The 27,982-nt window shown below is 42.7% G+C and overlaps 1 protein-coding gene across 1 annotated transcript; it reads right to left on the bottom strand.

Moving 5' to 3' along the window:
* Positions 1-407: 407 nt before the first annotated feature.
* On the bottom strand, positions 408-25,749 carry CDS1 (CDP-diacylglycerol synthase 1). The gene is made up of 13 exons (XM_042872110.1): positions 25,666-25,749; positions 19,250-19,377; positions 17,817-17,913; positions 15,273-15,370; positions 13,426-13,565; positions 12,309-12,367; positions 10,244-10,326; positions 8,434-8,521; positions 7,918-7,986; positions 6,938-7,090; positions 3,443-3,562; positions 1,852-1,955; positions 408-753 (listed from the first exon to the last, which is right to left on the bottom strand). Exons 1-13 carry the CDS (start codon positions 25,747-25,749, stop codon positions 624-626), a joined length of 1,353 nt encoding a protein of 450 aa, XP_042728044.1. The 3' UTR covers positions 408-623.
* Positions 25,750-27,982: the final 2,233 nt, after the last annotated feature.

The raw sequence follows: 27,982 nt of genomic DNA, 5'->3' as shown, positions 1-27,982 counted from the left end.
AAGGTTCACCTTCACAGTGACTCAGTAAATATAGGAGGTCTGACAGCAGTCCACCAGCACTGCTTTGACCAAGCAAACATGGATTTTCTGGCCAACTCTGTCTTCATCGCCCTGCTGGTTAAATGAGCAGCTGCCTGCCTCTTCTGTATTTTTACTACAGTAACCACTTTACACCAAAAAAGTATTGCTATGACATACAGTAATGGAGAACTCATTAAAAGCCACCAGTGAACTGAGAAATTTCACTAAAGTTTGCTGGACGTATAACTCATGGGGAGTTCAGGCTTACTGTTCTAATCCAAGACATCTTAAAAAGGACTTTTTAAAATACAAACGTTGTCAGGCTGAGTGCTGAAGAAGGCCTGCTACCATTCACTGCGGGAAATAAAATACATAGCACAGTACTGTTACTCTGTAAGCATTTTAATTATTTTAGGAATAACTCTTCTCCTGTATCCTACTGGAAAGTCACAGCATTCGCATTCCTTTAAGGAAAGAAACATTCACCTCGTCCAGATCATGATGTAGCCTTCCTTCAGCCATTACCTTTGTGCACACTTACAGTGCTTTTCCACAGACAACGTCTGCATGTCTTTTTCTCACCATTCCTCTGTTTTGGCAAACTATCCTCGCAGAGATGGCTGCAGGATCCCTTTTTCGACAAGATGAGATTTCAGGGTTCTGTACACATTGAGTTGTTGCTCGGGCTGAAGGACCAACAGCTGCTTCAGTACTTTGCTGGGATTTGGGCCCCTGTCAATGAAATAAGTTTTTTTGATGAACAGCGGTTCTAAAGAAGCTTTCAGATAGCTTTCCATTCTCACCCTGCTCTGCTGCAGAAACAGTGCCTCCCTTTTGTCTGGCAGCACCAAAGTATGGATTTCACCCAGTCTAACCTTTGCCACAGGGTGCATGGGCAAGCATCACTGGGCCAGCACTCTCATTTGCTGAATGTAAACAGGAAGAAAAAATGGTGCCTGTATTTACTATCAAATGGGAATATTAAGAAAGGTTATAACAAAAAAGATTCACAGATTTGTTCATAATTACCATAATCACAGTCTTCATCAAAAGATCTTTTTCATTTTAATACCAGTTGCTGGATAAGCTGTGTAAATACCAACTAAATGGAAAGTTGTCAGAGTAAAATAATAATAATAATAATAAATTCTTAAATTAAACTGTGCATCCCTAAATAACAGGAATCCAGTCAGTCACTTACTGTGTACCTGTACAATTAACTCAATATGAAGCAAAAAATCTGTAACTTCTTCATTTTCTCATTATTATTTACTCAAATGCATTTACAAAACGAAGGGCGTGTATCAGTTTGGCCATCTCATGTTCCTTACCTCGATTTCCCCCACCCCGGAACTAAAATGACTGCCTGCAATAGCATTTCCATTCCCATGATCTCACCTTTGTGAAAGTTGGTGTGGGATGACAAGCAGCATTTTTAAGAAGTCCTCTACTCTCTTTAATGGCAGCGTTTTACTCTCCAACAGAAAGCTTCAAGTCCTGCCACTGAGAATACTTAAGCTCACGGGAAGAACCACAGTCACAACATGCAGGCTCTTTGTGAAGCCTTCTATGAGGCTGCAGCAAAAAGCCTCATATTTGACGTTACGTGGGTTACCGCTGATACCCTGGGCATAGCTTTAATGTTGCACAAATCTTATGCGATCTCTGCGCTCTTCATGACTCTGTATTTGAAGTCATTGCATACAACAAACATAGAAACAACCTTCACTGCGCTAATTATGCAGAGCACAGCTCAGACCAAAACACTGTGGTACATGTGGCACAGCTCCTACTCGTATTTGAGTACCTTGAATTTCAAAAAACCCATACCTTATGAAACTGGTGATGTAGACATGAACAAAAGTAGCCATCAAGTACTGACAATCAAAGCGATCCATTATACCACCGTGCCCAGGGATTGTGTCTGCAAAATCCTTCAGGGTGTGAAGGACAGAAGGAAAAAGCATTACGGTAAGCGATTCAGATGAAACACACCAAGGCTCACCTGACAGCAACATTTTATGCTATTAAGCTATGGTTTCAATGCACTGAGACAAAACTTAGCAAGTGCCTTTTTGCTACAGAACTTTCTAGCCAAAACAATGAGGCAAGAGGTAAGAAAAAGTGAAAAAGAAAGAGATGTAGCAACTTCCCCAGAGTCACATACTAGAAGGCAGGTCAAGTGCACATCCACCACCACCAAGTACATCTCTGTGTATGCATGTACTTCACTGCTTTTTGTAGAAAGAAAAGAAAGCTTCTTGAACCAATGGCTGCAGTTTCTTGCCCCGAAGGATCTCATTCTCCTCTTCAACACTTTTCTTGCCTTAGCAACTACTGCTAGCTGACACTGATGCACTTACACCAAGGGAAAAGCAAAAACTGAAATCCCTTTCTGCTGACTCCCAGCGACTTAACAAGTCATATGCTCATTCACCTACCAGTTTTATCACTGGCTTCTCAGAAGAGTAACTAAAAGCCATAGCATGTACATGCAACATTAGTACATTCAGCAGCATCACAAAGCCCTGTCATCAAACAATCCCTTTAAAAAAAAAAAAGGAATGGAAAAGAAAAAAAAGACTCAGATGCAAACAAATATGCCACCTTCTGTGTTACCCATGTTTGTCTTACAGAGCAGACACAGGCATAACAGTGCACTAGGCTGTAAGTAGCCAGCCATCAGATAAGTGGTTGGACCAGTGTGAGGAAAGGGAATAAGCACAAGCGCATGGGCGGGAGTTCAGACCAGAGAGGTTTACTTATATGCTTTGGTGCAAAGCACGTGCCACAACTAGCAGGCTGAAGGAACAGGTTAAGAATTACAGTAGTCCTGCCAAGACATAAGGAGGTCAGAAGAAAATGTGTGGCTACTCTCCTCCCACAGTCCAGTGTCACTGAATTCCAGCCACACTTGCGATAAAGAGGCCAACACATCGCATCGTGTGTCAGCACACGCTCTTGCTACAATGCAGTGCTGCACTGCCATAGGCAGTCAGTCACTCGTGCCTTGCTGAACAGAAGTGTCAGCATCTGCATGCAGCACAGGCTGGGTCTGTAAAGTACAGCTTTAATGCTGTAAAGATTGGGGCAAACCACCATGAGCAGTGGTCAGGTATCTGCAGATTGATAAGTATCTACTGAGTGGTGTGGAATATAATTATCTTGCATCTTGCTCACCTTAGAAGCACAGCTAGGAATAGTATCAACCAAAATGCAAAAAAATAATAGTAATAATTTAGGAATAACACACATATATATCCAATAAAACAAAGAGCTGGTACTGCTACTGAAGCACAGCTCATACATCGTCTGAAAAAGATTAGGTAATGGAATCCACACATGAAAAAAAACCTCAAAGCAACCAATCTCATACAGAAGACAATCAGAACAAAGACAGCATATGGGAATGATGACACACCTTGATTTTGAACGCTCGTTTAAATCCACTGGCAAAGAATCCTCCAAATGGCCCAATTAGTGAGGCAAACGTTGACAGTGCAATGCTGTGCATCTGGAATGGGTACATATTCACCGTTTCCTACAAGAAAAATAATTAACAGGATATTTCAGTACCTTTGATTCTAGGCATGTGTCAGCTTAAATATTTTAAAATTGGGCACATTTCCACAAAGCTTCAGTTTTCCCAATAGAGAGTAATACTTTTCAGCCAAACAATCAGAAGAAATAAAGTTTCCCCTGCCCTGCTTTTCCAGCTCTGTATCCTGTAGAGAATGGAGCTTTCCACAGAGCCAATAGGATTTCTGCAGATTAGGTGACTCAGTGTCCCCAGAAACTGGCTGCTGTCACGCAGTTCACTGTCACAGTTGCTGCTCTGAAGTGCTCCCATGAGACAGACAGGAATTTCTACACAAGTCTGCCATGCCGTCCCCTACACATACACAGTGCAGCACTGGGATATGAAAGGTTTACTCCATTAATATCTGATTTTACATTTGACCATATAACATCCCCCTCATCTTGTTCAAAGACTTAACATTTCTTCTGGCCCATTACATTTCTTAGGGATAAGAGAGACTTGATTGTCAGGAAGGAGAACACGTACCTATTGCCAAATAATACATTAATGATGATAAGTTTTATTTTGCATCTTTGAGCTCACCCAAGTCAATGGCACAAGCTCCAGCCTAGCAGTGCTGCTGCATGCAGAGCACACCTTCCCTGGCAATTCTCAACACACTCCACCTGCAATTGAAACTCCGGTACCTTACATTTCTGATCTGCATCGTGGCCAACACCAACTGTTTCCTAAACCGATGGTCATTTTCTATAAATACTACTCTAAGTAATTATCTCCTCAATGGACACAGAGTTTTTCAATACTACTCCTGAGGTGTGTGTGCAACCACCACCTCTTTTTGGGGTGGACACGTCTCAACTGGACCATGACAGAGCTGGCTGTTCCCATCACCCTGTCCTTTAACAAAAGTCATAACGCAGCAGGACAACACAAGACTTAGCCCAGCTTACACACTAATTAACTACTTAAAAATAATTTTTAAATTTGCTGTCAACTTCACAGCCTCTGAAGCAATGGTGTGTTCATTCAGGAAAATACTGGATCTGCTTCTAGATGCAGTCTTCTTTTTGTTTTGTTTTGAACTACCAGCTGCGGCTATTATTTATAATCCTCAGTTTTTTGCAAACATCAGCAACAATTTCCACTTACACCTTTTTGTTACAATTGTGAGCTTTTCTCATTAAATGCTATGCTCACGTAAAAGCACTTAAACCACACCATCTTTCTTAGCACTGTCTGCTTGTTCTCAGTGTTGAGGCAATGAATAGAGCAGAAGGTGATGCAGAACCCACTTGTATCATACATTTGTCACAGGCACCTCCTTTGTGTCTCACCGGGAAGATTAGGGCATATGTGTGTGCCCGTGTGGGGTGTGTGTGTATATGTGCCTAAGTGCACGCACGTGTATGTGTGAGTGCATATACACATAAGTCTGTGTGTATATGTGCCTGTGTATATATGCATGCACACCTGTCTACACATGTATATTTGCATGTGTATATGCACAGGGATGTATATATGCACAGGGGCACACGTGTATGCATGGATGTACATGTGCCTGTATATGAATACACATGTTTACATGCATGTTAACATTCGCGTGCACACATGTGGGCCTGTCCATATGTGTATGCATCTGTGTGCATCTACCTACATAAGTGTGCCTGAGTGCACTCGTGTGTAAATGTATACATACAGGCACATATGTGCATGTGAATATATGTGCATAAGCATGCATGTCTGCACTTGAGTAGGCATGCATATCAATGTTTGTACCACATGTGCACATATACATGTCTGTGGGCATGTACACACAGTCTGCATACAGATAAGTGTCTGCATGTTTGTGTATGTATGCAGAAGTGAACATACGTACACATTAGAGTGTACACAAATGTGTGCATGCACACATGCACAGTGTATGTATGCATATATATACATCCCTGTGTCAGAATTGGCTATGCAATGTATATCTGCACATCTACATGTGTGCACACTTGTGTATATGTAGCTGTGCAAGCATACATGTGTGTCTGTAAGCATGGATGTATATACACACATCTGTATGTGCATGGGACATATGGGTGTATGCATACATACACATGGAGTGGGATGTATACGTGTCTACATATACATGTGTCTAAAAGTGTGTCTGCATGCACATATGCATACGTATGTATGCTCGTGTATGTGTGAGGGTGTATATGCATGCAGGTACATGAATGTGCATGGGTGTACATACCCACACACGCACTTATACATGTGGATGCATATATCCATGCACGGTAAGTATACATGTGAGTTCTGTGTGCAGCTATGGGTATGTTACATACACAAGAGTGTAGATGTGTGGGGGTTAGGTCTCTCTCTGCATATATTTTGCACATGTGTACATGTTTACAAATGTATATAAATAAGGGCACACACGTGCATGGGTGTATGTGTACACACATACATGCACGGTGTGGATCTGCACATGGAGGTGAGGGGGGTGGGTAGAGATGTTTGGGGGATGTGGATGTACTTATGTGCACACTCGTATGCATGTGGGTATGCATCTGGCTGTGTGTGGGTGGATGTATCTGTGTGTCTGTATACACATGTGCATGCACACCTCTGTCCATGCAGGGTTGGCTGTGGGGTGTGTGTGCATGTAGTTATTCACGTATTTACACAGAATTCATATATATATATATATATGAAATGCATACAGACTCTAGTTTTACTTAATCTTTTCCTGTGATGAAGGCAGCAAAACTGATATGGCAGGAGGAGCAACGACCTACTTCCTGCCAGCTAAAGACACAGCACTCCTCCTGACAGGAGGCACAGGCTGCATATGAGGACATGCTGCAATGACTCCATTGGGTGAAATTGTAACTTAGTCTGTTTTTCTCCGTGTACAATAGAAGGAATGGCCTTAATTACACAAGATCCACTTCACAGAAACAGTGCAAGTTCTAGTCTAGATGCAGCTGCACACTAACTCAAAAATGGACTGCTTTTCTACTAACAAAAGTATTCACCCTTACTGCTAACTCTGGCTGTAACAAGCCTCGGCCTATTTTCCACAGACTGTAACAGCTTAAGACTGTATCAGCTTTTCAGCAGTGGTTGAACATGACATACAGCACAGTGAGCAGTACCATCCACTTCCTGCACAAATACAGGCAATAAGGACATAGACATTTCCTTCAGCAACACTTCTGCTTGAGTGACCACCTCCTCATGTGAGTAAGAGAAGCTGAGAGTAACAATTCAGTTTCTAACCCTGAAGACCTACCTGTGCTGGAACATCCTTCTAAAAGGTTTAGGAAAACTTTAAAGCTCGGCTTTGTAGTTTCTATCTTAATTAAAGCCTTATTTTTTCCTTACCCATCCCAACACAGCCTGAAGCAATAGTGGCACAGAGTATTTCTTCAGCTGGAAAAGCTCTGAAGGTTCACACTCTGTCACAAATCTGTTGGTTTCACTGTTATATTCCACTGGGCAGACAAAGTATTGATGTTGAGCCAAGAAATAGGAAAACTGGAAAGCAGAACAAGAACTCTTGAAATATGCATTAGTTGTTACAGTCAAAAACCTACTCTAATAAATGACTTTGTTATCGCAAGCTCAGGATATGAAAATTTTTGGTAATAAAGAGACCACAACGGAGCCCTCGTTTTAGGGTGGAGAATGCCTCACCAAGGCAGGCAGATGTGGAATTTCAATACCCTTCATGATAATTTCCCAGTTTATTTTTCTGTCTCTCAGAAGCATATGCAGTGTATTTCTGCATTATAATATCCCCATACAGCTACAACTCATTATTTCTTTCCAATTTACTTTTCTATTAAAACTTGAACTACTACTTCTACAAGGTCTGGTACCTACAAATTCTGACCTTGGTGATAAATTACATGTAAAATCAGTTATGTTGCTCTTTTATCCTAGACATACCATCAGAATAAAGTACCCATCCAAACCCAGAGGCATTTCAGTCAGGAAAAATAACAACATGAAGCATACAATACAAAGCTACTTCTTCACAAAGCAAAAGCAATGCTTTCAATAAACTCAAATTTTAAAATAGAGATGTAATTATTAGATAAAAGAACTCCGGATATAGTCTGTAACAGTAATGGCAAAACAGTCAGTTAAGTAATTCAGTTGAAGTACAAACCTTGTCCTTAACTTTTAAAACCAGTTATGATTAAGCAGAATTCTGTAGCTAAAAAGATAATCAACCACAAATCCCCAACTCTTAGACTTTCTGCAGTTTGAGATGACCTAATTTGTCAGTAATTTTATTTCCCCTGAAAACAGAACATTAAAGGCGGAATCTATAGAAGGAAAGTCCTGTGGTTACTTACAACAAATCCAAATAGAACTGTGGAGAAGCCACCTCCAATGAACCCTTCCCAGGTCTTTTTGGGAGACAGCTAGGTGCAAGACAGAGTTAGCTGCAACAATTGCATCACTAAACCTTCTTTCATCCCCACCTCCATTTTAGTACCTCACTTGCAAACATCAACACCTGCTTGTGAGCACATGTACACATGGAATACTGAATGTCACCAGCTAAGTTAGTCACTAAACACTGTGAAGGAAGCACGCAGTTTAACCTGCATGGGAAACTGAAAGAAAAAGGATGAAATACGCTAACAATGAAATAGGCTGCAACTGTATTATACTATGATGTTAATACTACATTCACCATAATTTCAGTTGCCACTTACAAATCTCTAGAAATCAGATAAATAATGTGGCTTTTAGCAAATAGGTAACCTGCAGAACAGATGAAAGTGTTTATTCTATAAATATTATTTTTTAGCAAGTATCAAAAATGTTGTAAACTGTCAAAACTCAAAGAATACTTACATACATACCTTAATTAATGGAGTTCTGCCAAAAAAGAATCCAAAAATGTAAGCAGCAATATCATTGCAGATAACACTCGAAATTGGCACCAGAAACCTAGAGAAAGATGCACCGAAAGATTCACATAGAGAAAGGGGAAAACTGCCTGAGCTTCAGTACAAATAATTTATAATTCACACAGCAGCATTTTTGTTGGGAAATGTTCTGAAATACTTAGAAACTGTTATGCTTCAAAATGTCTTCACCTTGTTCCTCCCTAAGTAACACAGTTAGCCATACTGATGTTAATGTTCAGCTAATCAAGACTGTTAGAGATCCATGCTAATTCAAGTTAAAATTTAATTTTAGCACACGAGCTTAAAATGACAACAGGCTGGGTTTTTCTATCAGACCTGCTGACTGATACCACCGTTAAGAAGAAATCAACAGAAAGAAACACGTTAATATTATTGTTAACATCAAAGCAAGCAAAGTCCTTATAAGTTCAATGATACTTAAATTTTAAAAAAGAAAGCCAGCTTTTTTTTTTCTTCTCATCAGTTTGCAGCAGCCTGTGTTAGCTTTTTAAAGTGTTCTCTGCATGCAGATAGCATCTGAATTTGCTACTCGATCCTGTTAACTTGCATTTCCCCCCATTTCAAGGCAGAGATGTATTAATAAACTAGAAGTTGGATGTTATAATTATGTGCCAAATCGGTAGGTAGCTAACAAGGAAACTTGGTTCAGCTTTTCACATGAACTAAATCACTATGAAAAGAATTCAGTTAAACAAACTCTGTCAAAGGCTTTGTTTCTTCTTTCTAGCTGTGAACATGTCCTCTCTGCAATAATCTCCCATTGTCCTTCCATCAGGAAAGGAAAAGGAGAACATGCAGTATTAAGTTCTTGGAAGAACACACTGCTTGCCATGCACTGCTGCTTTCTTTCTCAACTTGTAATTTACCACCTGCAGAGGTGTGGGGTGGGAAAGCATTACTTCTTTTGGGGGGAGAAGTTTTGAAGTCATCAAATTTAACTGCATCATCAGAATTGAATATGTAGCTGGAAACAAGACTTGGGATGACTGGACAACATTCAAGATTTAAACTCATAGAGAATTTCAAACAAATTGATTTGAACTTTAGCATACAAACTAAAGGCAGGAAGGGAGAAGCGTTTTTCTTCTAATAGACACCTTGCTCTTGGAGACTGCCATCAGTCAGTAAGAAAAGGGAGTCTTTACTGTCGTTTCACCTGAACCTCCATACAGACAAGACGTGTGGTTTCAGACTACTGATCCATGCTACATCACTTGCCAGAACTATTTTGTTTTGCCTGCTAAAAATAGGTGAGAACATTTTTAGTTACCTTGTAAAAATTCCCACAATGTTGTTTCTTATCTCTGAGGATTTTATGGCCTTCAAACCTTTTGGAAAGGTCTCAAGTGGGACTCCTAAAGCCAGATTTGGTCTTCCAAATTAAGTGGTCCAACCTCAGTAGCATTGAGGTACCTAAAGCTCCTGAGCAGCTGTGTTCCTGCACTCAGCAAAATGCCATATTCACAACATTTGCAATTAATCCCAAACCTGGCAGACAAACGAAGTGGTTACTTGAAACCACCATCCTTGTGGCTGCCATCTGGCTGGAGAGCTCTCTGCCCACTGTCCTGTACCTTCACCTCATTGCTCCCACTTCCTCCAACTCCCCGTCCAACTAAGCACAGGTGCTCTTATCTTGTGCTACTTCCACTGTAGTTATTCCCTAGCCACACCCACTACATAGCAGAGCCGGCCTTTCAATGCAATAGAGTTACAAATTAGTTTATTGCTGTCCCCTTACCAGATCATGCCTTCAAAGAGATTTTGGATGACTAGATGAGATTGAGTTACAGTGATCAGCAAAGTGACATGAGTCCATGCGAACTGTTAACAATGCAACAACACAACAGTTAGTGAGAACACGGATCAGTACATCATCAATACTGGCATGTCAGCTAGAAGAGCCCTTAGGGGCTCTCACGTACACCAGCTCTAGCGATAATGCAGAGTGCATGCATACAGTATATCACAAGTTAGCCGGCTTTCTGAAGAAAGGACTGAAACTTTAAAAGCTTTCCTCATCCTCTTCCATCACCCAGAATTTTTAATGTGCAGTTGAACATCCAATTTAGTGAGACATACGTGAACTTTCAGCACGAAAGCAGTGAAGAAAGGTAAGCAATGTGATATTCTGTGTATATACATGTAACAGACAAGTTAGAACTGTAACAATAAAATGGCAATGAAGAACTCATGAAAGAGTCATGTCACACAGATGTGGACATCATGACTTAACACCAACTCTCTCAGGAAACATGAGATTTCTCAGGATGAGAGAAAAGGAAGTGTTAATTTTTATGGGCATGAACATTTAAACCGTCAAGTTCACCAATACTCTACCCATCAGGTGGCTTCCAAACAGTCTACAGGTAATGCTTCTACATCCCACTTTCCAAAAACTCTTAGATCAAGACCTGGTCATTTTTCCATGGAACTCTGGATTTAAGCACTCCATGTCTGGACTATTTGACACGTACAACGTGGTACTTCCTTAAGTTTTCTTATCACATGTATTTTCCTATAGCAGTCCACAACTACTTATAGTTAAGAAAACTGAAGAAAGTTGAAAGGGAGTGCAAGAACTGACCTAAACTTTCTGAACATATTATTCGCTGGTTAGTAAAGGAACTCTGAAGCAAAACTTCAGTGATTCATACAAAGGTGCTGTAATATCAACTCAAACCAGATGGCTGTTCTTGTCTATCCAAACAGTGTTCTCCCATCCAGAGGATATGCTGCTCCTTCTGTTCTTCTGAAATTCTTACATAGTCACACCTTAGTGCCTTCTGAAAATCACAATGTCGAATGACCAAGCACATTCCTCTGCCCCTCCTTTTTCCAGAAGGGAAAGCAGTGTATTTACCTTGTGCCAAATCAAAGACCTGTGCTTTGCTAATTACCAAAGACCACCTCTCCCAGAAAAGCTGCGTTTCCCCTCCATCAAGCAACTTATCCCACAAACATGGTAAATCTTTTATTTATTGATTTTAAATATCATGCAATTCCTAGTCCAAAATGAGCAATCTGCAAGGCTAAAGTGCCATCTAAGGCACCTGCAGAAACAGGAGATAACAGCAGAAACAGGTCCTTAAGAAATCTTCAGGTTGCACAAGACATTCAAAAACTGTTCTGTTTGTTGGTTTGTTTTTTAATAAAAAGGCTGTGCTGCCTTACTGTTTTACTGTTTTCTGGTCATTTCTATCTTTTTTAATAGATGCGATGTTACACCTTCAATTTAGATATAAAAAAGGCACATTACAAAAATTACACGAGAAAACTGTAAGTTAATGCTCTTGACTATCCACCACACACTGTACTAGAAGACCAAAGATGAGAGACAGAAGCACATGTTTATACAACAGAAGAAGTGCTGCTAAGTGCTGGTTTTGTGCTGCTGGCACAAAACCAATTCCCCACACAGGTGTTCAGGTCAGGCTCCCTCCTAGCATTGCAGCGGGGCCTGTGGTCACCAGAGTCATGTCCAGCTTTGTGCTGAACGTGTCTGGTTTTTGGCCTGCACGAAAGGCACGTGCCTCTCACCAGGAGCCTCTCCTTTACCCATCTGTCACTAAGAGATGCATCACCCTGGGTATGTGCAGGGCCTCATTAATCACAGCTTGGATTCACTGAGAGACTGCACTTTCTGACAGAGGCAGCCCCATGGTGTAAACACTCAGACTGACATTACTCTGTATCACGTAGCTGCCAGCTGAAGCACTCCCAAGCTACTTTATGAACATAATGACATGATTCTTTCTTGTGACATTCATAACATGACTGACCACAGCAAAGTGGGTAATACACACCATGTAAAACTGCAGACGATAGTGTTTCTTCACTAAACTCAGAACAAACATGCAGAAGCCTGTAAAATAAAGTAAGTGTAGTTTGTACCACTGTATATTCAATGACACTGAACCATGATATGCCAGTCATTCTCTTCCCTTGAAGCTCTTCCCAGTTCCTCTGGTCAGAGTATTTGCTTCTGCTCAGTAACCACAGGCACAGAATTATTCTCATTAGAGCAGACTTAGCTATCCTTAGTAAGAAGCTTCTGTTTTGTTCCTTCCAAGGTCCCATCATGGAAATCTAAGCATGGAGAAAAACTTTCATCTGGCTTAAAAAACAGTAACAGTAGACAAAGCTCTTTATTAACAGCAGGTTTCTTCATCTATGTTATGAATACTTCAGCATGGCAGTCTCCTGCTCCTTAGAACAACCCGAGTCTTCAATTGATTACTTTCTAAGCTAATGATAATATTAATATAGTAAATAATAGTAATATTAATGTTGCATTCCTGAAAGCAGAGCAGACTGTATTCAGTGGTTTACAAAGCCATATCTCACAAAGCTGGACTGGGAGGAAAATTTATCCATGAGGCAAGCAAAAGTGCATCTTGCAGATAAAACAAACTCTCAGGTCTTTGGAAAAATAGCTTGAAAATATAGTACCAAGCTCCTGGCTGCTGACCTGGCAGAACACTTACACAATACAGCATTAACCCATCACAGAAATGGTGAATATAAGCTATTTCACAGACTGCCAAAACACCCTGCACATATTCAGGATCATCAATCATCATAAAACCAGTCCAAGATGATTCCTAATGAGCACCATAAGCTCAGCTTTCCTAAGATAATCTGCTTTTTCTTAGGTTACTCCCTGAGTAAATGCAAAAATTACACTCATTTTCATGATGAGAATAGAATTGGGAATCTCCTTAAACAGCACCAGAAAAATTAATAGAGAGGATAACAGCAGAAAGCTTTAAAAAAAAAAAAAAAAAGCAAGAACAAAATAGAACAACAAAAACAAACAAACAAAAAAAAAAAAAACAAAACCCACCATGAAAACATACACAAATTGACACAGGAAGAAATGCAGCACAAAGATCTTTAATTTCTATCATTCCCCACACTTACCTGCCAAGTAGAGTGCAAAAGAGATGAACCTGTGGTAACGAATTAAGAACTGAAGCTGTTCTCTTCTCTGAACAAACGTACCAAAGTAATCAGCCACAGTCTCCCCATAAAAAAAGTAATTGACACACAGCAAGAAATACCTAAAACAAATAAAGGTAGCTATTATTTTAACACGGTAATACAGGGTTGTGTCATTCAGTTAACATCGCTCCCAAACATACACAATAAGAAAAACAACTAAGTGGCAAGAGCTCATGATGGAATACAAATGCAAGAATAAATTCAGATTTTCACTATACCTCTGGTTTGAAGCCTTCTCCAACAAGCAAATTTTGCAATTTATTTCTTATAATGAAATCCGATTACAAAAATAAATGTCACAAAAATCATTTCACGTACTGTACTGAATAATTCACACCTACAAAAGCCCTTTTCAGATATTCTCACAGTACAGAATAAGTATCAGATACCTTCTATACTCAGTAATACAACTGGGTACATACTTGTACTCAATTCTAACATGAAAAGCTCATGATATCTGCCACAGAAAATAATAAGATACTTGCAGAACAAAACCTCTGAGTTCAAACCTCTGTCGATGTGTTTGAGGATCTGATCAGAACTTTACTTTTGCCATCTGGACTGAAGATTCTTGTGTGAAAGAGTTACAGCTGCATCTTCTCCTGTGTCTTTCACTTCTAGCTTCCTTCACCTAACAACAATCTTATGGAGTTAAAGTCCATTCACAAATCAGTGACACAGCTCCAACCACAACTTCTTCCAAAATAAACTGGAAGTACATCCAAACACAAAGTCTGAATGAAGTGAGATGTCACCTTCACACATCTCCTTCTGAAGGATTTTTCAAAAGAAAAAAAAGCTTCATGTCAGCCAAACCAGCTAACATGCAAATAAAAAAAAGAAAAAATATCAAATTCAAAACCACTAAAAGATGCACGTTTCTCGAGCAGCATGTTCTTCAGCTTTTTAATGGAGTCAGAAAAGCCAAAAACTCATAATTCAAGATGGGCTGGATATCTGGATGTTTATGGAGATCAGTACTTGTCTTCTCCTCCAAGCCAATCCTAAAGTCCACTTTGCAAGGCTTTGCCCCTCAAACTATGCCTCACAGCTCACGTTCCAATCACTAGCAGTACCCTCCCACCCAGCTGATAGGTCTCAATATGCAGTCTCAGTGGCAAGACTTTGGGTGGCACTGAAATGCTGATTTTGAACTTAGCATACATAGGTAGACTGTAGTTAGCTGCCAAAGTAGACCAAGTGGTACGCTGTACACCCTCTAAGAAGCAGGACATTGACACAAATACCCCGGATTTGTCAGAAACATTAATCCTGTCCTGTGGCTTTCAAAATATCCCCTACCACTTCTATCTACCCAGTCCTGCGATTAAACTCAAAACAGGAAAGGATTTAGAACTTGTACATCATGATTTCAGTTACTTGCTTGTGAAAAGAATCCTTTAAAAGTGCACAGAATTACTTGCAAAAGTCAAAGCTTTTCAGATAATATAGGTCAGGTGATTCTTTGGCTATGCACATTTTCAGGCAGCTTCCAAATGCTTAATTGTGACTTCAAGCATATATGCATGCACACAAATGTGTACATGCATACATATTTATAACAGGAAAAAAAGTAGTAAAAAGCCAACTTATTTGTTCAAGTTCACAAAAGGAAGGCAATTACAGAGTCATGTAGTAGAGACAGATGCCAGGTTTTACATCTGCACATGACTTACAAAGCTATCCTTCCATCATGCCAGGATACAAACAGTGCTAAGACTTAAATTTCCCATCTCTACTTATTGACCATCTTGCTTGCTACTTACCAGCTGAGGGATCTGAACCACGGTAAATCATACGAGTGATACACTCTGTAACCTATAGTAATGATTTCGTGGAAACATTTCACTTGGATCCCCAAGACCTAAAATTAAGAAGAAGAAGGAACAATGTACATTGACCACTGCTTGTTTCTTAAAGGCTGTGTGGAGCACTGCAGCCTACATTAAGGTGGGAAAAAATTACTCCAAATTTAAATTCCATGCAGAAAGGAGACAGCTTCCAAACAAGAACAAGGAGAAAGTCAAGCTCTGCTTAACTGTCCCTGCCCCCTTAACTCACAGCCATTAGGTTTGTAAAAAAGACACACTGAGCTTGTCAAAAAAAGGCACTCTGGGCTAGCTGCAAGAATCCCCTCAAGAAATAAGCGAGAATTCCTGACTGCTCCTCATTAAAATACTTGGATAGCAGCAAGTCAAAAGCATTTCCATAAAGAGAAAGCTCTTTTGGTTAAGTTTTATTTAAATTCAAGAGATACGTTCAAGGTAGAAAGAAAAAAAAAAAAAAGAAAAAAAAAAAAGTCGTGCAACGCAACATAGCAAGCCTTCCATTTGCAAGTACTTCATTACAGGTAAGTCTACACTGATAATTATCGGTGCTGATTAGAAGCACAGGTCACCCAGTGCAGGTATAAGTATCACACCCCACACAGCCTTGCTGCTGTTTCACGATCTCACCATGGCTGTGCTTGCCTATGCACGTCTGGAGGCGCACTCTGCAGGCCACGGGCCCTGAGGGACTCAGCCAGGTTTGCTTAACTTTTAGTCACCAAGCAGACCATCTCGCCCTGATATCCAGTGCTTTCAAACAGTGCTAAGAAGTAATCTTGTGCAGACACTGGAGGAGGAACCTACCCACATTGACTGTGCATGCCATCACCGTAGGCTTTGCAGGATTTCTCTGAGCACCTGCACTCATGAATGCACTTCACCTTGTTCAAAACAGTTTGAACAGTATTACATCACCTCAGCGAGTTAATTCTGACACCTGCCCTGCTCATGCCCTCAATTCTGCTTTGCCTTCATCATAAACTCTAACGTCACGATTGCCCGTAGTATTTAAAGGTTGGTCCTTAAGAGGAAAAGGACATTTGGGGGTGAAGGTGTGGAAGTTTCTGCCTCAACAGCAAACAAACACAATATACATTCCCCCAGTTTTTGGGAGCAGTTTGAGGACTTGTCCTCCAAACTTATCTGGATTACCCTTCCTACAGCTCTCCAGGCATCCTCCAGGCCAGTACTAAGATTTGGTTTTAGCATGACAACTCCTGAGAAAATTTAAGCTATGTGACTGCAGTGAAACTAAATCATACACAAGCAAAACTTTTTATTACTTCACTTTTTGAACACTGTAACAAATATCAAATTTAGACACAGTTAACTGTATTAGGCAACTGTCTTTTTTGCTTTACAGTACAGAGGAAGAATTCTCTATTAATTCTATACTAACCCCAATTGCTTTTTAGTTAATATCCTGTTAGCTTAGCCATGCCTGAAACTTTGCAGCATACCATGAATATAGCAAATAATAATGCAAAGCCAGCAGTTTCTTTTTGCTCCAGTTATTCTGAAAGTGTTATAGACTACTGACATAGCAAGAAATGTCTCTCCAACAAGCTACAACTTAACAGAGCTTTTTTGTTGTTTCTTCATACACTCAGTAAAATCATCTGCCACTGAAATCACAAGCTTGTTGTGTCATTCTTCTAAAGACAGGAAATACAAACCAGACTCATTCAGATGTAGGGACTGTAATACAGACCATAACACTGGTGAAACAGCATTCCAGCATCTCAAGAGGTGTTTTGGAGTAGACATGGAAAAAATAAAGGTTTTGACAATTTGACAATTCTGAGGGAGAAATCAAAGCAGCTAACCAGAAGTACTAAACTCCAGAATTTTAGGAAACATGTTTCTTTTTGTTGTTTGCCACAACTGAAAAAAATAATTAAACCCTCATTCACTAAGAACACCAGAAATAAAAGCAATGGAAAGAAGCAGCATGCAGTGGATGCTAATCCACTACGTTTGTTTGCTTTGTGACCTAAAAATGCATTTTGTCTCTGTGTCACAGACAGGCACCTAGCTCCACTCTGCCAAGGCAGCTCTGGAGAGAAGCAGGGAATTAATGGAGCGTGACTGAGGAAAGTCCTCCAGCGCCAGGCACTGCCAGCTGACTTGAACTGCCTGCTTTTCTCAGCCTGAAAAATGAAGCTCCCTTTGTGTATTTCAAACAAAATCAAAGGAGGGTATGAGAAGGTAATGGGAATCAGACAAGGAAATAGATTGATTTCATTAGCTTCAAGGCAAAAATCCATTTGACTTGTTTAATTTCTTCCCAAATAAAGTTACCGAGGAGGTCTTCATCCAAAAGCACCCAATTAAGAACCTTTTCAGTAGTTCAAAGACACCTACATTTACAGAAGAGAAATTGCTTTCTGTAATGTCTGCACTTTGCTTCCAGCTATTCCTTATGCTGGACGAAGAGATTAAGTAACTCTTGCACAATACAGAGTATTTAAAGAAACTCACCAGAAGCATCAGCATGAAAGATCCCATGTATATGATCAGAAAAAACACAGAAATCATAGCTAGCGTTAGAATCCCACGAATCCACCAATTTTTCCATCTGTAAAGAGAAACAGTATAAAAAGCAACCAGTTACAAATGAAAACAAAGGCCACTCCTACACTGTGCGAATACTTGAGTTGATGAGAAGCAGCAGGAAGCCCAGATACATCTTGCTTAATAGAACACACAGCAAGAAACACGGAATCTAGTTTACTAGCTGCCAGCTCAACAGAACACATGGTAAAAGAAAGCAAAGGTAGCAATCTTCCCTCTTTCCTCATAGCCTCTCCTCCCTCTTATTTCAGATGTTATGGATCAGCCCCTCCTTGAAGGCGGCTGTGAAAATACATCAGGATCCTCTGGGAGCTTTTCACAGCAGGAGACATGGGGAAAGCAGCCGTACAAAGACTTACATGTAAAAAGAAAGGCTGCCAGGAAAGCAGCATACAGGTCTCTGAAGACAGACAGACAAAAATAAATAAATAAATAAATATCTGGGAATAAACTCACTGCATGCTCCTCTCTGCCATGGAAATGTTTTTAATTATTAATAGTGTGTACCGTACTTCCTTTTCAGTAAGTTCTTCTCCTCTGCCTTGCTCCCTTCAAAAGTCTTGCCCATACATGTACAATCAACCAAGAAATCACAACTTACTGCTAAGCACAAAAGAAAGCCCACTAGATCTTGAAGAAAAGGTCTTCGCAGTGTCCTCCTTTAATACCAGTTTTACGTGTCACTGCTGCCCCAGTAGACACACTTGCTTCAAGAGGCACTCAGTTTTGCTTCATATTTTGCATTTAATGTAGAGTTGAACTACCTTCATTTGATGTTCATCTGCCAGCTAATGGCAGCTAAAGCCACTAAGTGGAACTGCCGAAATTGTCAGAACAAAGTTGGAGAGGAATTCATTACAATAAGGCTTTAAGTTCCCCTTCAGTATGAGTTACGGAGAAACAGCTTGTTCTTCATGGCCTACTTATCAGAAGTGAAAATGCTGCCCAAAAAACTTACAGAAGTTCATCCAGAGAATCAACACTTTCACTTAAACACAAACGGCCCCCTCATAAAGCTTGAATGTAGGAAATAAGCGTTTATAACCCCTAGAAATTCTGACTCCAGAGATCAAACCCAAACACTGCTCTCTCACATATTTTATTGCAACGCTTAGACAGAACAACTGCAAAAGTTTCAGTGAACTGTGGGCAACCTTCAGCTGCTGTGAAACAACATTACATTAAATGGGCTTCTGAAGCATAAATATCAATTGTGACAACAAATAAAAAATTATCCTTGAATTTTTGTATGTACCAAGTGAAAATTAAAACTACAATACAGTCTGCAATAATTTTAGTTGGCAGCTCTCCAATTAGAGAGCTCGTTTGTTTTACAATACCTGGCAGACAAGCCCGACAAAGCCCTTTTGAGGATTTCTGGAGTGCTGTCTGTTGGTGGTGGAACATCGGGGGTATCCGAATCATTTCTGAGATCCAAATCAACGAGTCCTTCATCCAAATCCACTTCCTATGACCAGAGGAAAAAAAATATATAGCTCAATCACCTCAATTCGACATACAGGAATATTAATTATGCCACAACACAGTATTCAGTCACAAACACATCTTGGAAAGTGACGTAGGAATTATCAGTTCCCTAAACCGAGAAAGCAATGATGTGCTAGTCAAGTGGTTGATGCTGTAGAAAGCAAGTGTGCATTAATACACGTTTATGAGAAGGGCAGTACTCTAGTGTTGTGACACGACCTGCTACTCTCAGGGAACTTCATATTCTGGGCACTCTCTCTACCCACCTACAAAAGCACACGGATATTTGTTTCCAAAAGAACTAAAGGTGAATAAAACAGAGGTTTAACAAAAATCCCTTAGTCTCTAACAAACTTCCTCACCTTAATTTCAAGCTAATCTAAGGCAGCAAAGGGTCTTCTGGTGGCGTCACACAAATAAGAAAGAAAATGGAGCACCAGACCAACCTCTCCACAATGAGAGATTGCTTTCACAGTCTCACACGCACCTATGAGGGGACTTGAACCCTCCAGCTTGAAAATACATGACACCCAAGAACAAATTATGAAGGGATCAGTGACAGTATTATTCAGAATAACCTCTTGGTACAACCCCAGCAAAGCACCTGGATCATCATTGTTCACTGACTACTCAGAAGATATGAGATAGACCGATCTTTCACCTTATCCAAAAGCAACATATGCAATCTAACGTGCAAACTGTCACCAACAGTGAGAGCAGATCATTGAGATTTCTTTTTCCTCAGCAGCAGTCAATACCCAAGGAGCTGATTTACTTCATTCTTTTGTTACAAACCCCTAACTCTGCGCAGGTGGAAGGCCGCGCTTGGCCCTGGCGCAGCTGCTCCCTTCTTCTGAATATTTTTGCTATTTTAGAAGCCAGCAGAGTACATTTCCCCTTGCCTCCAAAAAACCACTGTGGAGCTAAGGTCTACAGTCCCAGGCATTGCTCGGTTCCTCTATAGTCTGTAGCCTTTTCCCCGTAACCTCTTGGCCTACAGGAAGCTGTGCTTGAACATAATCAAAGCCTCAATAACCATAATCTCAGCCTCAGTAACCAACAACCTGTGTCAACAACACAAGTGGAGAAGGTAAGGCGTGCCAAACCTCACTGCCTGAAGCTGCTGATGGAGCCCGCATTCAGAAACACAAACCAAACCGGGCTGAAATGGGGAAGCATGGAGGCCTGGTTTGGGGCTGTTTGGGCTCCCAGCGCTGGCCTGCAGGAGGTGAGCAGGGAGGCTGGGCCCTCCCCTCTGATCCCATGGCTGAGTAATCATCAGGCAGACACTGACTATAATTAATAGGCATTAGAAGAGTAAATATTTGAAGCGTGATCTAGATCTCAGGAAGTTTGTTGAAGGCCTGAAAAGCAAGCAAACAAACAAATTAATGGGCATGCAAGCCTTGTTATTCAGAGATGGCTTTTTCCAGTTTTGTATTACTACAGATTAGGAAATCAACTATAGGTATCATAACGCACAAGAAAAAGGTAAAAAAATAAAAAATAATCACAAGCCTTTCTCCAAACCACTGTTCCACCTCTTACAGTCTGCATCCAAGTACAAAAAGCTGTTTGCACAGTGCTAGAAGATAGCACTGCACTGCAGATGAAGGGCAGTAATCCTGGCCCTAAGACAACGACTTAGAGTATTTAATATTAATCCTTGTTTGTGCACAGCAGAGAAGTTCTCTCCTTTACGTACTGAGAACTAAAAATACCTCCAAGATTTTTGTTCCATTTCAGGGCTTTCAGCACAGCTCTAAGTGGTTCCATGCTCAACTGCTGCTTAAACAGCAAGAAATAAAATCATGCCTATTTTTACACCTCTGATATTTTAACACAATCTTTACTCATGCACCTAACTTGAAGCAATGTTTTCAATTTGATATTTCCAGCATCTGAAATCTGTGGCATTTTTCAGAGCATGTGAACACCATGGAGTCCTCCTGTGCTTATCCAATGCATCTTCAGCAGTTTGATGCTGCTGCTGCTATCAGAAGGTGGGCTGGTGCAGTCTTCAAGCTGCACATATTCTGCCATTTTTTAGCTTTAAATTGCTAGAACAACTTGTGGGGAATAAACCATGAACTATCTTCTATTTCCCTTTGAACCTTATCTCAGCAATGACCTTGAGCACTTACTTCATCTTCCATTTCATGCTATAATGGCCACAAAACATTTCCTGAGTAAAGTATTTAATTTGCCAAGTCCGAAGCCAAAGAGGAAGTTGCTCACTAACAGTCAGTTAATTGTCATCTCCAGCATGAAATGCTTTAAGAACCCAATCACTTGGGGACATACTTTTCTTGTTAATTTTTTTTCTTAGTTACATAATTGACTATAAACATTCCAGTTAAGAGCTAGGAATAACAACAATCATCACTGCAGTAACCAGTGGTGTGATCACTACAAAAGCCCTCAAAAAAAAAAGATCAGATCAGGAGTCTTGCTATTTCAGTTTGACTTTGCAGAACAGTTTTAGAACGAATATAAAACCCAGCAGCCCTTCCTTCTCCTGTTCTCCTGGTCTGGGACCTAACCAAGCTGAACACACAGCAACAGTGAGGATGTGCGAGGGGCAACGCGTGAAAAGCTACAGCTTGAGGCTGTGGGCTCTGATTGACAAGTTTTTCAAACGTAAAGTGAAAACACCAGAAGTTGTAGTGTCCAAAATGACACCTTTTAACCTCAGCTCCAAGTTAAATGTTTGATATGAGGTATTGCCACGTCTCCCCACAGTTCTCACACAGCAGGTGACAGAGCCTTTCACACGCACTCATCTCATTGGTTCAGGCCCCAAGTGCCTGTGACAGACAGACACTACAAGGAGGCTGTTGCCTTGCCTCTCCTCATCTGAAGGCTCATGTTCCTGCAAGAGAACCCATCTAACCAGCTCATTAAGGCTAAGTCCAACAGGGCTGAATGATGTAGGCCTGATAAGAACAGGAAGAAGGCAAACACAAACTGTTATTCAGCCGCTCCTAGGAGCTCAGTGCCCAACAGATGTTTCTGTCTGAAGCTGCAATGTTCATCAGTTTTCAGCATTTGTGAACTAATCCAAGAGAAAGGTGTATGTAGTTGTAGAGGTTTGGTTTGTTTTAACGTTGGCTTTCCTAAAAAGTGACAAGACTTCCATCCTCAAGCTAAACTGAGCAATATTACAAATACCGTTCCGTAGGAGGAACTCAAGGAAGGACGCTGTGCCTACCTAGCAGGAGGTATTGTGACACCTGCACAAAAATCAAGCTTCCATATGGAATTCTGCTTGCTTTCTGCTTTCCAGCAGCCACCAAAATACATCCATGTGTCACGCATAAAAATAAGAACAGACCTGTCAACCTCTCACCTTCTAAAAGGCCATACTCATCTTAATTGCCATCCCATGTAAGACATTTCTGCACTACAATTAACAGACGCCGAGTGAAACATGCACAGGAATTACCCATTACTAAGGCACTTGCAATGTTCTGTTAGTACTGGACTATTTCCATAACACAGTAAGAAACTCAGGTAGACACTGTAAATATGCTTTCCTCAGAGAACGGAGCATCACCTATGTTAAGAGAAAAGGAAGACAGACATTTTCCAACAACTTATATGTATATATATGTACTTCTATTTTCACATATATATACACACATACAAAGCAAATAATTGATTGCCATTTTACCAGTGTAATTGTTCAGTTTTCTTCTCCAGCACTGATCTTTCTACAGCCTCTCCCACAAGTGTTACACTGAAGCTAATAGTTCAGTGAGAACACCTTGTGGCGTATTTAAATCAATGTACTTCGATACCTTCCTCTGAAGCCAAGCCATCAAAGCATCAGAAGATCTTGAATAGTAAAACCTTTTTTTTCCAAGCTGTTGAAGCCCAACATAAGCAAAACCACAATTCCATGAAAACTGCACACACCAAATCACCAACTGAAACCTCCACATCCCAACTCACACACTTTCAAGATGTGAGTTTTGAAAATAGTTAGCCCTCTTGTTACCCGTCAAACTAACCAGGTCTATTTTCCGGTTATTCCAACATTACTAAGCAAACTGGAAGAAGTGATTTGTGACAGAGTCTGACATTGCACACTAACCGACACTGTCATTAGGATTTCATTTAACTCCAAGTGAGTTTAGAACATTTAAAGAATCACTGAATCATTTGAGTTGGACGGGGCCTTTAAAGGTCATCTAGTCCAAGTTCACTGCATCAAGCAAGGACACCTGCTGCTTCAGCAGTTGCTCTGAGCCCCATCCAGCCTGACCTCAAATGTCTCCGGGTTCAGGACACACACCATGACTCTGGACAAAATTTGGGGCCAGCCTTGCAGGTGAGAGTCTGAGCCCAAGTCATTTCTCCAGCAGCTGACTCCCAGAAGGGCTGTTTCACTGAACAGAAACACCTTTTGTGCTGTTACTGAAGAAACACCAGTCAATGATTCCAGGTCTGTTTTACTTAGAAATAATTAACACTTAGCCTGGGCACACAGTCACTCGTTTGGTGGCTACACGGCAACAAAACACCGCTTCCTGAACTCTGTGTGACACCACGAGAAGTAACCATCTCCCTACCTTCAGGATACACTGATGTCTTTCAAGCATTTGAAAGCAGCATCACAACCTTCATGGTAACAAATGCAACAGTTGGAATTTTGAGAGTAGTGTGAATAGCAATCTGCAAAACTGTAACTGACTTTTTCATACTGAGTATTTTAACGCTAAATCATTCCACTTGCTATGGAGGGCAGTGGAGTATTCATGGAAACATTTAAGACATTTATGGGAAAAGCACACAAGGCACACAGCAACAGATGGGACAGGGAAGACTTAAAGATCACTCCTGCACATCACAGGACAATGTGAGGAAAGAAAAAACTTGTGAAATTGCAGAGGCCCATGGGGCAAAGGCACTCTGACAGGAATTTTGCAGTCATCAGCTTGATAAGGTTGCAGGCAGCTGGGGACACTAAACTATGCAGTGCTCAGGAACAAGCTATACAAAGGGCATACGGCATTTGTTCTAAACCGAAGTTACCTTCTATTCGAAAACAAGGAAGTAGAAACAGATACTGATTGTTTCTGTGCATTACTAAGAAGAAGAGCAGAAAAGGGGAAAAAAAAAAAAAAAAAAACAACCAACCAAACAGCTTGACTTAAATTCACTAGGAAATGAGCATTTCTGGACTTAGCGAGCATTGTAAGTATCAGCAAACATACTGAAAATGCTAATGAAGGGTCTAACAGATAAAAGCCTTCAGATATACTCAAGAGTTCTTGCAGGTCTTGAGCAAACTCAGAGCATTCCTCTGCATTGACATGCACGGTGCTTTAAAGCATGTCCCTTTTACCCATCTGGAAACTGAATGAATTGGGTCAGCAGCAGTTGCATCAGAAGCCAGCAGTTTCCATACATCCACATTCTCATTTTAAGTGTGGAAGAGGGTGATGTTTCCCAGCTGCGCAGTGGGGAGCAGCGGAAACCCATTGCTTCACAGCCATCTGGAGCAGTCATGGAGGAGGGAACAAGTTTCCAAGTGTGCAGCCCCCAAGGCAGAACAGGCAATGTGCAAACATCTGAAGGAGAATGTGCTGTTTGCATGTTGCAAAGGCGAGGCAAGAGGCAGAGCACGCACGTTCCCATCTATGGGGACACAGAGTGTGGTGGCACCTGTGAATCCCAACGGCCTCATACTCCCCATCAGATCCCCTATGGCGTGCACAACCACTGTGCCCACCACTAAATCAGGACCCAACTGTGGCTGATAGAAAACTCATCTCTAGATCCTGGGCTTCCCAGCAGCCTGACAAGCCCTTTTGTGGCTGGGGGAGCTGAGGTGGGACGGGGGTTGGGGGCAGGTGTCCGCGTCCAGAGCTGAGCAAAGCCAAATGCTTCTGTAGGAAAGCAGTATTTTGAGCAGACCGCTATGAAAAGTCATAGCTAAAATAAGTTCTCACGTAGGGAGAGACACGCAGCTGTGGCCTAAGCGCTGCCGTACAGAACGGGGCCCTGAACGCGGCACACTCCGGCTCACTGCAGAGCTCGGTGGCTCCGTGCCCTCCCAACCAAAGTGCAGGACGAGGGCTGCCGGCAGACTTTCGCTTTCTCACTCCGCACAGCCCCGCAGCTCCGGCAGCGCGCGGCTCCGGGCGGCCCTCCGCCCACAGCCCTCCTTTCCCCGCGGTGACCGGAGCCGCCACGCCGCCCCCCGCAGCCTCCCGGCGCCCGCCCGCGGCCTGCCCAGCCCCACGGCCCCACCGCTCCTCACTCTGTCGCTGCCATCCTCCTCCTCCACCTCCTTCTTCTCCTCCTCCTCATCGGCGGCCGCTCGTCGCCGCCGCCGGGCCGACATGGCGGCGGGAGCGCGCTGTGGCCGGGCGCGGCGCTGGCAGCCCCGTCAGGGGGCGCGGAGCCGGCCGCGTCCCCGCCGCCGCGGTGTCCAGGTGCGCCCGCCGCCGGGCCGGCCCTCCTCTCTGTCGCTGGGCGGAGCGGGGCCGGCGCCGCCCGCCCCCAAGGCACCTGCACTGCCCGTGGAGCCGCGCTCCCGGCCTGCGGGTCGGGCTGACGCGAGGGCGTCTTTCGGTAATGGCTCTGTTGCCTCAGAGAAGGGCCGCTCCTGCGGGAGGCCGGTCCCGAGCACAGGGCGGGCAGCGCGCTGAGGTGTGGCTCCCGCCCTCGGACAAAGGTTGCCTGGTTGCCGACGCCTCATAAACACGGCTGTAAATGTGTTTCTCCATCAGTGCTCCTCCTCTCCAGCGTGAGGACCCCGCTGCTCCCCGCGCTGGGACTCGCTGTCTCGAGGCGCACACGGAAGCACAGAGCAGCCCGCTTGCTCCCCGTGGCCCTGCCGGCACAGCCTTGCTGCACACCTCCCGGCAAAGCTGGCCTAGCAGTAAAGCCACAGAAAGGATCTTCCCACGTTCGGCAGACACAAGTGATGCTTTGCTGCCTGCACAAAATCACAGAATCACAGGGGTTGGAAGGGACCTCCGCAGATCCCCAGCCCAATCCCCTGCTGGAGCAGATCTCTGCAGCAGGTCGCACAGGAAAGCCTCCAGGTGGGTTCTGAGTATCTCCAGAGAGGCAGACTCCATGACCGCACTGGGCAGCTGTTCAGTGCTCTGTCACCCTCACAGGAAACTTCTTCCTCATGTCCGTATGGAATTCCTGCGTTCCAATCTGTGCCCGCTGCCCTTGTCCTGTTGCTGCACAGCACAGAACAGAGCCTGGCCCCACCCGCATGATTCCCACCCATTAGATATTGATAAGCACTGATCCGATCTGCTCTCAGCCTCCCTTCTGCAGGCTGTACAGCCCCAGCTCCCTCAGCCTTTCCCCATGCAAGAGGTTCTCCAGGCCCCGATCATCTCTGTCGCCCTCCACTGGACTCTGTCCAGAAGTTCCCCGTCCTTCTTGAGCTGGGGAGCCCAGAACTGGGCACAGGGCTCCAGATGTGGCCTCACCATGGTAGAGCAGAGGAGGAGGATCACCTCCCTCACCCTGCTGGCTGCACTCTGCAACACACCCCAGGATCCCACTGCCCTTCTTGGCCACAAGGGCACACTGCTGGCTCATGGCCAACCTGCTGTCCACCAGGACACCCAGGTCCTTCTCCACAGAGCTCCTCTCTAGCAGGTCAGCCCCCCATCTGTTGGCACCGATGTGTGCAGGTATTCCTCACCAGGTGCAGGACATGCCCCTACTGAACCTCATCGTGTTCCTCTCTGCTCAACTCTCAGCCTGTTCAGGTCTCTCTGAATGGCAGCACAGCCTTCTGATGTGTCAACCACTCCTTCCAGCTTTGTATCATCAGCAAACTTGCTGAGGGTGCACTCTATCCCTTCATCCAGGTCATTGATGAAGATGTTGAACAAGACCAGACCCATAAAGCAAATGCTTACATCCCATCCAAGATGAGCAGCCACCTCCTAAACTGTGAAAGGGAAAAGATTCACCTAGAAAAACTCAGAGGAGAAAATATTTCTTTAGCAAATGGACTAATGCAATGATAACAGCAAAGGCTAACCAGCAGATAGAAAGCCAAAGTTATTAATGAATGGAGAGCAAGTGAGTGCAAGAGCATGAGTCACTGCATTTGGGGATAAGGAAGAGAGGGAGCACCTGAGCAACTGGTGACAGTGGGGTGACAGCGTGAACAATCCTATGGGCAGGACCGTAAAGAGAGAGAATTAAAAACAAGAACCAGGTGCCAGAAGGATTAGATGGGCACATGAGTCTAGTCTTCCTTTTTTCTTGTCTCTGAGCTGTGACAGCAAGGCACAGAGATGACACAAGATGAGCGAGGGCCAGGGCTGCAGGCAGAGCAGTGGGACTGGCAGTTGAATGGTCGGGGCTGGCAGCAGAACAGTCTGGCTGCTCCTGGAAGCCCAGTACACACCCTCAGCTTGCAGTGCCCTGAGTCTCAGCTGGTTGGACTGGTCGGGTAGGAATCCTCCTCTCTGCTGCTCAGGATCCTGTGGGGCAATGAGCCGCTTTGCCTGGAATGTAACATTACTTCTCTGGAGTGTTTTCACAATGTGTGGTAGGAACTGCCACATTCTTCACACATAGAGACATCAGCATAC

The sequence above is a fragment of the Lagopus leucura genome, unplaced genomic scaffold (genome assembly GCF_019238085.1).
Source record: "Lagopus leucura isolate 7727_CA_CO unplaced genomic scaffold, USGS_WTPT01 Super-Scaffold_100004, whole genome shotgun sequence".
NCBI lineage: Eukaryota > Metazoa > Chordata > Aves > Galliformes > Phasianidae > Lagopus > Lagopus leucura.
The sequence above is the reverse complement of the archived record's forward strand: the minus strand, read 5'-3'. Positions and strand labels throughout refer to the sequence as shown.

Excerpts from the sequence above, each read along its gene's own strand:
- CDS1 (XM_042872110.1), bottom strand. The coding sequence starts at position 25,749 with ATGTCGGCCCGGCGGCGGCGACGAGCGGCCGCCGATGAGGAGGAGGAG. Across the intron at positions 10,327-12,308 it reads ATCGTCTGCAGTTTTACATG|TTCGCATGGACTCATGTCAC; the intron begins GTGTGTATTACC and ends CATTGTTAACAG. Across the intron at positions 8,522-10,243 it reads CTCTTTGAAGGCATGATCTG|GTTTCTGGTGCCAATTTCGA; the intron begins GTAAGGGGACAG and ends ATCTTTCTCTAG.